This window comes from Aethalodelphis obliquidens, unplaced genomic scaffold (genome assembly GCF_003676395.1).
Source record: "Aethalodelphis obliquidens isolate GAN/ISIS:26980383/991018 unplaced genomic scaffold, ASM367639v1 scaffold22, whole genome shotgun sequence".
NCBI classification, from domain to species: Eukaryota; Metazoa; Chordata; class Mammalia; order Artiodactyla; family Delphinidae; genus Aethalodelphis; species Aethalodelphis obliquidens.
This window is the reverse complement of record NW_020837966.1, coordinates 14297182-14310965: the sequence shown is the minus strand read 5'-3', so window position 1 is coordinate 14310965 and position 13784 is coordinate 14297182. Positions and strand designations below refer to the sequence as shown.

At 48.3% G+C, this 13784-nt stretch overlaps 2 protein-coding genes across 8 annotated transcripts in view; one reads left to right on the top strand and one right to left on the bottom strand.

Annotated features, from left to right (window-relative positions):
- The window catches only part of LRIG1 (leucine rich repeats and immunoglobulin like domains 1), a 120845-nt gene extending 115884 nt beyond the window's left edge, over positions 1–4961 (top strand). For both annotated transcript variants that reach the window (XM_027121337.1, XM_027121338.1), the window contains 5 exons: positions 337–756; positions 1303–1428; positions 2065–2214; positions 2839–3120; positions 3224–4961. In XM_027121337.1, coding sequence (XP_026977138.1) covers positions 337–756; positions 1303–1428; positions 2065–2214; positions 2839–3120; positions 3224–3483 — 1238 coding nt within the window. In that variant the 3' untranslated portion in view covers positions 3484–4961. The remainder of the gene's footprint in view (positions 1–336; positions 757–1302; positions 1429–2064; positions 2215–2838; positions 3121–3223) is intronic.
- An 845-nt stretch (positions 4962–5806) lies between these two features.
- SLC25A26 (solute carrier family 25 member 26) overlaps positions 5807–13784 on the bottom strand; it is a 142708-nt gene continuing 134730 nt past the window's right edge. For 5 of the 6 annotated variants that reach the window (XM_027121341.1, XM_027121343.1, XM_027121339.1 and 2 more), the window contains 3 exons: positions 11501–11565; positions 10383–10456; positions 5807–6198 (listed from right to left, as the gene is read on the bottom strand). In XM_027121341.1, coding sequence (XP_026977142.1) covers positions 6081–6198; positions 10383–10456; positions 11501–11565 — 257 coding nt within the window. In that variant the 3' untranslated portion in view covers positions 5807–6080. Of the gene's footprint in view, positions 6199–8849; positions 8963–10382; positions 10457–11500; positions 11566–13784 lie in introns of all 6 variants that reach the window. The other variant, XR_003435874.1, reaches the window with a different exon arrangement.

Sequence of the window (13784 nt, the reverse complement as noted above, 5' to 3'; positions counted from 1 at the left end):
GGAGAGTGTTTACAGGGCTTAGGTGTAAGACACTCTACCTATAGAACTGCCCTCCAATCGGGCAGGATGGATTTGGTCTGGGTCAAGGATAAACTTGGGCCTGTCACAGGGCAGTCTGGGAACCATAGGGGCTTCTGTGGCTGGAGGTTAGTTCATCCCCAGAAGAGTAATGATTTAGTCATTCTGGTAGAAAATCTTCCAAAAAGCTTGCCACTCTGTTAAAAGATCTTGGCATTTCACTGATGTCTTGGATTTTCCTTGGTCCAGGAGACAAGGCAGAGGTATAGCAGCTGAGGCCCACAGAATAACCGTAAGACCTCCACTGACTTCTTGCAGAAACCCCGTCCTTGGCGGTGCCCTTGGAGGACCGCGTGGCATCCGTGGGAGAAACGGTGGCTCTCCAGTGCAAAGCGACTGGAAGCCCTCCCCCCCGCATCACCTGGCTCAAGGGGGACCGGCCCCTGATCCTCACCGAACGGCACCATTTCACCCCCGGCAACCAGCTGCTGGTCGTTCAGAACGTGGTGGTGGAAGATGCGGGCCGGTACACCTGCGAGATGTCCAACGCCCTGGGCACCGAGCGTGCTCACAGCCAGCTGAGCGTCCTGCCCACTCCGGGCTGCAGGAAGGACGGCACCACTGTGGGCATCTTCACCATCGCCGTGGTGTGCAGTATCGTGCTGACGTCCCTGGTCTGGGTGTGCATCATCTATCAGACCAGGAAGAAGAGTGAGGAGTACAGTGTCACTAACACAGGTTAGCTGCTGTGGCGGCGGTGACTCACAGGGAAGGGGAAAAGCAGGGACATTTGTGAAGGAGGCCAGGGCCGGAGGCTTCTTTGAGAATCTCAGGATATTCAGAACTCCTCTAGAACCTTTGGGAATGTGGAGTCACTCAGGACAGCTGAGGCTTTGGTCTCGATGACACCATTCTATCATCTTTCAGGAATTGCACACTATAATGGGAATACTGTCAAATACACTATGAACTCTGCAGTTTTCTGAGGCATCCTTGGCACTTGCTTTGCTGCCACGTGGTAGACTGTTGCTGCAGTGACCTCACAGGTCCCTTCTTCTCTCAGTTCTGTCTCCCTTCCCATCGCTGTGCTTTGTCTTTTGCAGACTCGGACACCTCTCCCACCTGGATGTAGAGTCAGGCTGAGCAGGTCCTGGGAGGGCGTCTCCAGAGCACAGACTCCACAGGGTGTCCCTTGACAGCGGCTGCTGGGTCTCCTGTGTCTGCCTTTGTTGTCACCTCGAAGGATTGGGACCCCTGGTGTTTGACTGTCCTGTCTCCTTGCAGATGAAACCATCGTGCCACCAGATGTTCCGAGCTACCTCTCTTCTCAGGGGACCCTTTCTGACCGACAGGAAACCATGGTCAGGACTGAGGGTGGCCACCAGGCCAATGGGCACATCGAGAGCAACGGTAAGGCCTCAGCCCTCGGTGCAGCTGCAACCCCCGGGGCTGCTGCCAGCTCTGGCCTGGGGCAGCTGCCTGGTATCCCATCAAGCATATGTGGTGACCTGGCAGGCTGGATGACTCAAGCCTTCTCTTGGGGTTTTTTGGACTTGACCTGTGCGAGTTCTGCAAGGTTTTAAAATCTCCGTCCCCAAGGAAGTCACTGTATTGGGATAGGGTGGGAGAGGGTGGGACTCCTAGTCCGGATAGGGTAGGACTGCCTGAAATAAGAGCAGTGAAGGACGTGCCAGGTACTGAAACCAAGGCACTCGTTGTGCAGGGGAAGCGCCCAGGTCTGCTGTTCCAGTCTCTCAGAGTACAGAGTGCCCACAAGAGTAGGGGAGGCTGAGCCGCCCTTGTTAGGGGCAAGTTTACCCTTCCCAAGAACTCACCATCATGGCTCTGAATGCTGAAAGGCCTGCCTGCTGGGAAGGCAGTATTCGAAAAGGTTCCTTGCTGGACTTCTTGCTTAGCCCAATAACCCAGCACTGGAAAGAACACTTTGAAAAATGTCCCTGTTCTGGTAGCCTTGCCCGTTCTCACGGCTTCCTATGAAGTGCTGACTAAGCCTGGAGTTTCTAACCGTGTGGGAGTCTGTTGCAGGTGTTTGTCCGAGCGACACAGGCCTCTTTCCAGAGGTGGAAGCTCATGGCATTACGTGCAGGCAGCCCAAGCTCTGCGTCGGGTACACGAAGGAGCAGTGGAAAGTGGTGGAGAAGGCCGATGGCACACCTGGTCCACAGAAGATGATGGGTATGAGATGCTTTCGTCAGGAAAAGTATTTTGCTCTTGAAATCAAAATTTGGGTTGACCTACTCATTAAGTGAAAGTGGGGGAGACATAATTGATGTCAGACTGTCTTAGAATTTGGCATTCAATATATAAACAGGAAGCCCTGGCCTGCCTCTTTTTAAATTCCAGAATAGGATGTCTGTTTCTTAAAAACTAGGGTGTGATAAGCCTGAGCGTGAGTTTTCTAGATTTATAAGTGACTGAAATAAAGGGTTAAGGCCCAAACCAGAGTCCCTTTTCACCAGGGCCGCTGTGAGGCTAAATTTCTAATTGTTCAGAAGACTTCTGACACTAAATGCTGCGTGGTCACGCAAATGGGATTTTTTTTTGTTCCCTGAGATCAGAGTGTGTGACTTCATGCTCCGATTAAGAAATTAAGCCGAAACGTTTCAACGTGGAAGGGCTCTGTTCTTCATTAATGGCTCGGTGTTTGCCCAAGTCCTTTTCCTGTGAACAGATTTGGCAGGGGGGGTCGATCAAAGCAGGGCTCGGGCCTTACGGCTGCAGAGCTGAGCAGCCTGTCCTCTGCGCGGGACGGAGACTTGCATGGCGCTGGGGCTCATCTGTCTCTGGCTCTGTCTGCAGAGCACGGTGGCCCGGCAGTGTGCGGCGACTGCAGCAGCGACACGCACACTTACTCCGAGGAGCAGGCCTTCTGTCCTCAGCCTGTGCCCAGAGACAGTGCACAGCCAGGAACCCTGAGCGGCCTGGAGCCCAGCCCGAGTGACCACCCGCGCTCTTCACAGCAGCAGAGCAGCGGGGCTGCTGACGGGTCCCGTAGCCGCTGCAGGGGGTCCCTCTACCCCAGTAACCACGACAGAATGCTGGCAGCCTTGAAGAAGCCAGCAGCGCCTCTAGATGGGAAAGGTAACGTGGCACCATCTTCCGAGGCAGCAGCAGGGGGCGAGGAGCGCGGACTCGGCCGGGCCCGAGGGGGGCTGACATGGCCTCTTCCTTCTCTTCCTTCTAGGGGCCTCCTCTTGGACGATAGCACGGTTGTGTGACCTGGACCCCTCAGACCTGCAGCCTTCGTGTGCGTTAACTCTGGGCAAGCCTGAGCTCACAGAAGCTGCCTCGGGCTTTCCTGATGTGCCCAGCGAAGGCCAGCACTTGCTTCTTTCCAATGGACACCTCCCCCAAGCCTGTGACTCCGGTTCTGAGTCCACACCAGTGACGGGACAGCCGCCCGGGAGACGGAGCGCACCGCTGCTGTTTGCACCCAAAAGCTAGGCTTTGTCTACCTCGGCTCTTGTGGCGTCGGTGTCTACAGGAAGGAGAGGTGGGTGAGGGAGCCTGGCGGCTTCAAGCATCACTGATTTGTACATAGTTTTCACCTCCGTGTGGAGCGTCAGCAGTTTGAAGGACTTGCAGCTGAAGCACAGAAATGCAAGAGGCTATTGTGTACAAAAGGCAGAAAAGTATTTGATACCCTTGTACATAAGAGTTTGCAGAGATGGCATATATATTATATATATCTTTTACAGAGGCTATTTTAATCTTTAGTGCATGGTTAACAGAAAAAAACTGTACAATTTTGACTATTATTTTTCATACCAGGTTGCTGTTTAATTTTGGAGCAGGGGGGATAGTTCTGGTGCCTTAACGCATGGATGGAGCTCCTAGGAGCTACAAACCACATTTGTTCACAGGAGTTTTGGGGGGCATGGGAGGGAGGGAAGCGAAGGTCCTTGGCTTGGTATTGCACTTGGGAGGGCAGACCCCCCCCCTTGCATGCTTTACCGTCAGAGACTCTGTTGGCATTGGAAGTAACTTCATGTCAGTATTGCTTGTGTGTGGATGGCGTCGCAGCGACCTCCCCGTAGAGCCCAGAGGGGCAGATGTCATGTTCCTCTGCAGTGATGGACTTCTCGTAGGTTTAAGTTCCTTCTCTAACAAGTGGAATGGAATGGAGGTTGTTGATCCACCACAAGCAAACTGGTTCAAACAATTAAGCACTGCCTTTCCTCTTCCTTCTGTGATAAAGGCGAATGTGGTCTTGTCAGTATCCTTCGATGGTCATTTGAGGCTTTTTAATAAGATAGCTAGAGGCTGCTGGTGTTGGTACCTGTGGATTTTTCAATAGCAATGTTTTAGTTCTGCGGATACAATTAATATTACATCGGCCTTGGGGGAGGAAAAACGGAGTCCCTCCTTTTCAGGGCTAGCGAGTCTTTACTGAGGGTGCAGAGCAGGCCTGTCCATTTCCTTCCCTCGCACAGATGGACCCGGGCTTGGACTCTAAGTGATGAGCCCTTGACCTGGGTTCTGGGTATATTTGCACTTTTTTGAGACCTGTTGCTAACCATCTTGTGAGTGCCAATGTGTATTTCAGGAAAAATTACGTTGAAACAAGGTCCTTAAAAATCTCAGAAAGCAAAAGTTCCTTTGGCCAAAAAGCTGAAGGGGGGTACTGACAGAATGGTTACTTACCTATGTTAAATTTCACTGTCAGATGTCATCACTGTTCCAAAAGGTAAGCACATTTAGAATTTTGTTCTCAACAGTTAACTGATTCTCACTTCCACAAAATATGTGAATTTGCTGCTTCTGAGAGGCAATGTGAAAGAGGAAGTATTACTTACTTTTATGTACAAAGTTATTTATTTATAGAAATTTTGGTACAATGTACATTGAAAAGCAACATGTAAAATATTGAAGTGTCTAACAAATGGCATTGAAGTGTCTTTAATAAAGGTTCATTTATAAAATGTTAAGTGTATGGCAGGGTTATTTTTATACCTCCATTAACCAGCATTGCTGCATCCTGTTTAATTCATTCCAGAGATTGCCTTTGTAAGGGAGTCATCCTGCCTGAAGTACGTACCTTCCCCCACCCCACCCCCGAAAAGGGAAAAAACATTTTTAGTCAAAGCAGAATGGTATATATACCCGTTGCTCCAGGGAAAACATGACACCACTAGATTCCTGAGATGGCTTTCTGAATTTTTCTAACACCTGAAGCTTATTAGTTGAGCTCCAAAATGGTGACCTTCCCACTTCATCTCTGATTTCTAGTGTTGAGCTTAAAACTCCAAGCAACAAACCTTAGTGATTAGGAATGACGAACCCACCCCGTTTCCAAAGTCGGCCCCAGCCCTTTGCTTTGGGTCTGGAGTGGAGAGGAGCCCGGTCAGTGACGGCCCTCCTGCCGCGAAGCCCGCTGGGCCCACCTAGTCATTGGGCTGCGACTGGTTTCTCTCCCACACACCACATGGGCCGCTGGACACTCCTCTGGAAAAGAATACAATTGTTTTTATAGGTGAAATGTGAGGGTAATTAAGACCAGCAGCCTGGTTACCCAGCAAGGATGCTGGCTGAGCACCTGTATGTAGTTGTTCTTTTTACACCAGGCTGTCAGCCAATGCAGTTGGAGTTAACCCAGGGGAGAAAAGCCTCCCACACCCCCAACTTTCTTCCCGACTCTCCTTCCTTTACTTACTCTAGCCATTCCTTTAAAATCACAACCATCTCTGCCTTTGGCTGATTCCACTGTCAGGTGGCAGGAAATGAAAGATCAGATACAGATCAAACGAAGGCTCTGAAAGGGCCTGGACTCAGCGTTGCCACACTTGTTTATTAAGGGGTTCTGAGAAAACTGTTCAAAGTACCGCTGTGGACATCATTTTCTCTCTGAACTCTGGGAACCAGGCCGATGACGTCATCCCGGCCAGCCTGCAGCACGGAAGATGCGTTCTCCATGTCGTAATCTGAGCAGAACTGGACTTGAGCGCCGCGTTTTGTTGTTTAGATGGCCAAACAGCTGCTCACCGGAGGGGAAACAGTTCTCACAGCAGGACCCTTTCTTGAAGGCAGGGGCTGTCTGTGATTCATGGACTCTCTCTGCCAAGTTCCAACAGAAAGCTGCGCGTCTGGTCATAAGCACCAAGAAAGATGAAACCTCCCAGACTGATGGCTGCCATTCGAGGGAAGACACCTGCAAATAATCTTTGGCGGGGGGGGGGGGGGGGGGGGGGGAGGAGGAAAGATTTTTTTTTTTTAATTTTCTGTGTGTAAAAAAGGTTAAATTCCAACACCCACAGCTTGCTCCACTCAACACACCACGCTCATTAAACCCCACACAGCACTTAAAATGTGTCTGTCTTCCCTTTCAGAATGGGCACTAAATTACATTCCCGAGTAGACTTGAAGCTGCAGCCCAGCTGCTTGTTGGCTAAGGCGGCTGAATGCAAACAGCGTACCTGTGAGCCCCCACAGTTAAGTCCAGCAATTAGTCAAGACACGGTAACTCTGTCCCCACGACAGTTCTGTTAAGACTGTCACACCATTTTTGCTTTCAAGAGATGATGAAATCGACTTTTTTTTATAGAGAAGTCAAAGGGCTGAATCCCAGGGAAGGCTGGAGGGCAGCAACCCGCCACCCTCTCCCCGGAAGCCTGAGGCGGGCCCTGGCTGTTGGGGAAGATTTCCCGACGACTCTGCCGCTCCTCCCAGTGACTCACTCCGTCCCATTTTGTCCTTAGGGACCCACAAAGGTGATGCGGCGCGAGGAGTGGAATCTCCATGGATTCCCGGTTTCCCCTCTAAGAAAGGCGAGTGGGTTCCAGCTGGGAGGGGAGCAGCACCTCATTACAGGTTCCGGCCCCAAGCCCTACAGAGAGCCAGTTACCATCAAAGTTGCAACTTTGGAAGAAGCAAAGAAATGCAAAGTAAAAGAACAATGCTACTGGGGACGTGAAGTGGGCGGTCATTCTTTAAAACCCTCCCAGAGCGATGCACAGGTATTTGTTCAAAGATGGTCATTGTGGTGGTGCTGATAAGAGAAAAACTGCAAAGAGTCTACTCCCTGGTTACACAGATGCTGCTACAGCTGTGCCGCTGAATAAGGCCGTCCATAGGGACCAACACGGAACGTATACAAAATAGGTTCTAAAAGAAGTCAAGTCCCAAAGCTGTATGTGTAATGTGACTGCATGTTGGACAAACACGGCCGAGATGCATCCTCATTTCTCTGGGGAGCAAGGGGTACAGGAGACTTCCCTTGCCTGTGTTTCTGTAGCAATTGAACCTTTTTTACCAAGAGTATCACTTGTGTAAGCAGAGAACAAAATTACAAAATCAGAACTAGTGGATTGACCTTAACTAAAAAGACTTAGGGTCGGATCCAGGGAAGAAAGCTGAAAACATGGAGGTTATGCCAGCAGTAGCCTGTGTAGCCTTGAAAGTCTGGGGAATCTCCATGCTCAGCTAAAGGGAGGCATAGCAAGAAAGGGACAGGAAGGAAACCCCCGTGGCCTAGTTCACAGCCACCTGGCTGGCTCCTTTGTGACGGCCGGGAGAGGCCAGCCTGACTGCCCAGTGTGTAGCCCTCAGGACTTCTGAGGAAAACGGACTCGAGAGTGTTTCTAAGGGGCCCATAGTTTAGTTAGCTAACTAAGGATTTAAATCGTCAAGTAAAATACTACACGAAATGAGAACCTCTTTTTCTTGTCTACGTGAAAATTCTATAGAAGACCAAAATACACTTGGAAGGAAAAAAGTTGTTCAGCCCAGCATCATGCAAGGTGTTTTTGCATGAGGTGGTCCCTAAATTACTGCTTTGAGGCCACTGTGTCCTTCTGGCCCGGGAAAGAAATTCATCTCCCTGCCCCCATCCTACAAAGAGAAGTGCTGGAAGTGGGGGTCAGCAGGGGCTGAGCTGTGGAAACCACGCTGGCCACAGAACTCTCCCTCCCTGCCTTGTTTCTACAACCAGTGTCTCATTCCTCTCCCCGCTGCTAATGAGCTCAGCTGCTCCACGCGAGGGGCAGATGGAAGCAGTTGATGGATTCACTAGATGACAACTGTCTGTTAACATCATTAGAGTAATTTGTACAGTGAGGGCCCCAACCAAACGCAGACGCGAAGACTGGAACAGAGCAGGGCTGCACTGGAAGGACCGCACGAGGAAGAGATGACAAACGTCAGGCGCTCGGCAGAGGGCCGGGCGCCACTTAGGGGGACACAGGGCAGCAGCGGTGAGGACATAAAGGGCACAGGAGAGAAAAACAAAAGGCCAGGTGATGAGCCGAAGAAATGGAGGAAGGAGCAACGCTGGATAAACAGGCTTCCCATCTGCTTTCGGGCTGTTGGGCTCGGTGAGCGTGCGGTATTTTTATTTCAGAGAAACCCGGTTGCCTGAGGGCACGTCTTCCAAATCGGTGCCAGAACGTGGTCCCTCCCCGTGTGAACCAACACGGGGAGACCCAAGTGTCACCACTTTAATTTACGCCGACGGCTCAGCACCAGCCCGTTGCAGGTGGGGAGGCGGCTTGAATCCTCTGTTAAACCCGGCAGGTGTGTCTCCGGGCCACCAGGAACCCACAGGGGCTCTGCATGGAAAACCGACAGAGAAGGCGGCTGGGGAAGCCTAGGACCACTGCTCAGAAGAGCTGAGCGCGTTTGCAGGAGGCTTTGTTTGTTTGCTTCTCTTTACAGTTCTCTGGTCCAATTACTTGTTGTCTTTTATCACATTAACAGGAAGCTAATGAACGCTGTCATTAGCTGCCTGAAATACTCTGCTAAGGACCACACTGGGCATACTAATGAGAGCCCAAGACTTTAGAAGCTTCTGGAAGATTGGCAGAAATCCAGATTACCTTTTCAGGGCTGACAGCGGGGACAGGAATAGGCCCTCAGCATGGTGATGACACCCTTCCTCTGCCTTTAATTCTGGCACTGCCTGGTTAGATAACACCCAGTAACACCAACACTGGGACAGGAAAGGTTTAGTTTCAATCATCTACTCAAGGAAATTCCTTGTCCACAAGTTTTTGAAGCCACGGTCCTGCCGACTATGCCATCCCCGATATCACCACTTTTTCGAGAAAGGCGGACAGGCTGCGGCTCCACACGGACTCCACAGGGCTAAAGTCAAGGGCCTAGCTGTGACCAGTAGTTGCCACAGACTCTAAGAACTATATCGAAACATATAAGAGTGAAGTTTAGCAGTCTGACTCTATTACCTAAAACATCTACTGCATGCAATACCTCTGTGTGGCCCAGTCACTATGTGAAGCCCTAAGAATCTTTTCCCTGCTACTTCAGAGCTTTTTTTTTTTTTCTCTCACACCATTTCACTGTGTAAGGAGGATCCTGTGTCAAAATCAAAGTGCCTCAGCTCTGAGCAACCAGATTCCTACTTACTTATCATCTATTAGCCATAAATCACTGACTCAGGACATACAAACTACCACCCTGCCCTCCAAGGCTCAGTTACTCCTTTCTGGTAAACCCAGCCCCTGTCTCCAAATCCTCTGTCCTTCAGGCAAGCAGCAGCCATTGAGAGCTGGCACATTTATTGAACGTTACCTGTTTTGAATAGAGGATGGGGCTTGTTAACTCCTGCAAAATACCCTTGCATGCGGCCTGACCAACCTGCCCCATGTTCCCCAGACTGTCTACGAGCTGCAATAAAACCTGCCAAATGGACACAAAACTAGAGTCAAATAAATGACTGACACAGCACCAGGATGAGGAAGTGGCACCGCCGTGGCTATGCTGTTTCACACCTGCCCTGTCACTAGGCTCCCTTCAACCGTCCCCTACAGGAGGCTGCCGCTTTGCTCTCTCAGCAAATCCCTGGTAGATGATTCCAGAGAGAATCGTGATTTCATCTACCTGTTACAGATCCCAACCTTTAGACAGGTTTACATGCTGTAAAAGCAATGCTGAAATAGCATTTGGAACAGACCTTTGCGGATGACGCAGAGCAGTGAGCTGCAAGGGAGGTGTCAGGCTCTATGCTACGTTAAAAGTGATAACTATTAAGAGTTAAAAGTGCCCCAAACCACAAACGCTTTCTTCTAACAATGCTTTCCTCGTCACTTGCGTCCTGCCTTACACAACTGGACGCCGGCTTTCTCAGTGATGCAATCCAGAACCTGGCAGAGGCCACAGAGGTGGATGCCATCTAACACTGAGATGGGAATCACCCACTACGACACTGCGTCAACTCGACTGTGCAATATCATCTCACGTAAGCAACATCAAACGTAACGTTTTGTACGATAAAAGTAAATGATACCCCAACCAGGGCAAGCAAAAGGAAGGGTGGGTGTTCTCCCGATGCTGGGCTAAAGGAGAAGGAGGGTGGACGGCGACGGCGGCGGGGCCTCCCTTCCCAGCCTTACCCCGACAGCCCCCCTGTCCGCCAGACACCATGCAGGGCAGAGAGGACGTTCCCACTTGCAGGGCTGGAGCCGGCCTGCATGGAAAGACAAAAGAGAAGCCATCACCTCACGGAACTCCCCAACGAACTTGCAGCGGGCTCTAGATACCCTCAGATGCACGGCTCCCCACCACCCTCCTGTAGGACACAGTTCCAGATAGACTGGGGGGTCTCCCGGGAATCAGGACCTCTGGATCTCACTAGACGAGAAGCCCTCACACTTGAACCCACAAGCAAGCACTGAGTTGGCCCATTTCCCACCAGAAGTAGCTTGTCTAGGTTCCTTCTCTCACTGTCAGCCTATGAGCAGAGCTTAACCCAGATAATTCACATACTACTATTGAACAGGAAAGATACTGAAAGCAGTATTAACTCATCTGAGGAGGATGGGGAATAATCAGTGTGAATGGTAATGATTATGAAACTTATCTAAGTGGCTAATGAACACACTTAATCAAGAATACTGTGTTCAATTTAAAACAGGCTTTGCCCTATCAAGCTACGTACTACGAGTCTGCCCTTATTTGTTCCACGTTTCCACAAGGGTATGACTTTTTAGGTTTCATTGTTTTGGTCCAGGTATATGTATGCCTTTCCCTGTAGCCTCGGTCCAGGGTTTTAAAAACAATTTTACTTAACGACCTTTTTTAACAATTCTGAAAAATGTCCTAAGTCATCTGGTGAAGGCTTAATAAGCCTTCACTCTTATAAGTTCAGAGCCTCATGCTTGCTGCATGGCATGAAGCAGGCCAACGCTCTGAGCCTCGGGTCTGTCCCCAGTAAAAACAGAGATTCTCTGAAAATCATATCACCAGGCAGAGGCCCTACCGGCCCTCCCTGTTCACATAATACAGGTGAAAATGACTGCAAAAAGGTAAAATGCTACCCAGACATCAGTCACAGCGATTCCTGTGGATATTGCTTTGTCCAAAGGCAGTTTCATTAGTGAAACTATAGGCAGCAGAAGGCTGCTAACTATAGGTGTTATGCCACTTTTGTTCACTTTATAAACATGTAAGCCCTAAGTGCTAACAGATACAAGCATCTGTTGTGTCTACATTACATTATTTTACCACTTACCTTTGCCAACATGATTCTGGTTTTTGCCACGTCCAGAGGCGTGGTGACTGCAGCTGCAAATCCACCTGTGCATATAAAAATACCCAACACACAAGTGAGGTCCTGTTTACTGCATTACACGGTATTTTCTCATTTTTATTTTGTAATTAATTTCTCATAACTCTGCCAGAAATACTGCTTTATTGTTACGTCCACCTGATTGAATCAAGACTAGGAAGCACACATGCAAAATCTTTACCCACACACTCCCCTGCTTTGTAGTGATGTCTGACTGCATATAGAAGAGGTGACGGGATAATGTTTTATACCTGCAAGTTAAAAAACAAGGCCCCACAATGTAGCTTGCTCTTTTGTGAAGCAGCAGACAAACCTGTGTACACAGGGGTGTGTCGTGGTCAGACTCCCACTCGGAGAGGCATGCTGTGCCCCATGAGTCTCGGGGGGGTCCATGCCTTCCATGGGCCCATCTTCTCTAATCTGACTCCAAAATGCTGCTGTCGTTTCTGCTCTGAGGCAAAACCGGCAAACAGACACGGGTATCAGTGTGGGCATTTTTCATATAAGTGGTTGGCTTCTTACGGTTAAAAGAGTATAAATGTTTCTGTATTTGCAGGCTTCTGATCAACAGGCCAGTTAGAGTAACAAGATTTCTAAACTCGCTTCCATATCTTGTTAGAGTCAGTTTTGATTCAAGCCTGCATTCTTCCTTACCTGCTTCTTTCCTAACTTTTCTCTCCTGTCCTCTTTATTTAAATGCCATGAGTGCCAAACTGATTTTTTTTAAATCCACATATTTTAAACGGGTCCATATCTACAGACAGAGGAACTGGAGGACTACTTTTTTAACAGAAATCACAGTATATGGTACCATTATTTTATTTAATACGATACAAAGATATATCGTAAACCCCAAAAGGCCCAAAGGAGATAGAAATAATGAGCCCAAAAGGGCTTTCTAAAGATTCAGCTTCCGTGAGCCAGGGTGAAATCAGCAGTTTTCTAAGAGCTCAACAGAACGTGTGTGAAGGATGCTTCAGAAATAGCACACTTCTCCCTCTAAGTTTTGCGGCGTGTGGACAAGGAGGTCATTTGATCTCTGCCCAATATCTTTCTAAAATATGTTGCTGAAATAAGATCATTAAACTGAACCTCCTCCATTGGGTAACATTTATTATGATGCTGACTTCTTGAGAGATGTACCCAGAATGACACCAATCTTAGGGCTAACGAGTAAAAACCATAAACATGTATACTGGAGTCCCTTTTATTTTAGCCACCTTTGAGTTATGAATATGTGAAACACTTTCCTCCCAATTCAAAAGTTGTCTGAAATTCAGAGACCTGCTAAACTGCAAGTATTTTAAAATTTTGTGGACCCAGTCCTGAAATACTACTCTTACTTTTTTTTAACCACTTACTCTGCCATAGAGGAGGTGGGACTCAAAAGTCGTGTGTACCTTGGCTCCAAAAGTAATGCTGTTTCACTACATGATGACTTTGATATATGAATAAGACAAATCCAAATGTATCCAGTTGTTAAAATCCAGAAGTGCATACACGATTTTCCTACTTGAAAATCTTTACAAACTGACCTGAACCAACTAAAAATTGACAAGGACGTCATCTGTCCCCTGTCTGACCACTCAGGCTCTCACACGTCACCTGTGTTGAAAAGTATTTGTTTTCTACTAAGTTTGGATACTGTAAATCGAACTTATTTGGGCCATTAGCAAAAGTTCACCATTCCTCTACTGTAGATGCCTGCCAATATTCTCCCAGTGATTTCTGTTTCATGAAAGTAATAAGAAGAAAAGTTAGACAAAAATGCATATGCTAAAATAGGTCCTACTTTTATTACCACGATGGAAACTTTATTTTATGCAAGTTATTAATAAGACGATTTAAATGTCTTCAAATATCAAAGACTGCTTTAATTCACAGACCTCACAATGTTTTTTATGAGGCTGTAAGAAGGACTTGTGAAGATCACGTAATAGAGTAACTGGTCATGATGGGGAGGGGAGCTGTATTTTCAGTTACAATGTAGTTATTTTCTGCATTTTACTTAAGGGAAATGTACACCGCTGGTAATAAATACAAGGAACATGCTAACATTAGACAGGAAATAATTATTTGGTACAGCGACTGCAGGCTACTTTAGTGCTCAAATCACATGTGAAACAATTTTCTCTGGGTTCCACCAGAGTTGGGTTTTTACTGAATGTTAGGCTAACTGCTTTCAAGAACCAGATTCAGGGGAAACTAGACTTTTACAGCGAAACTA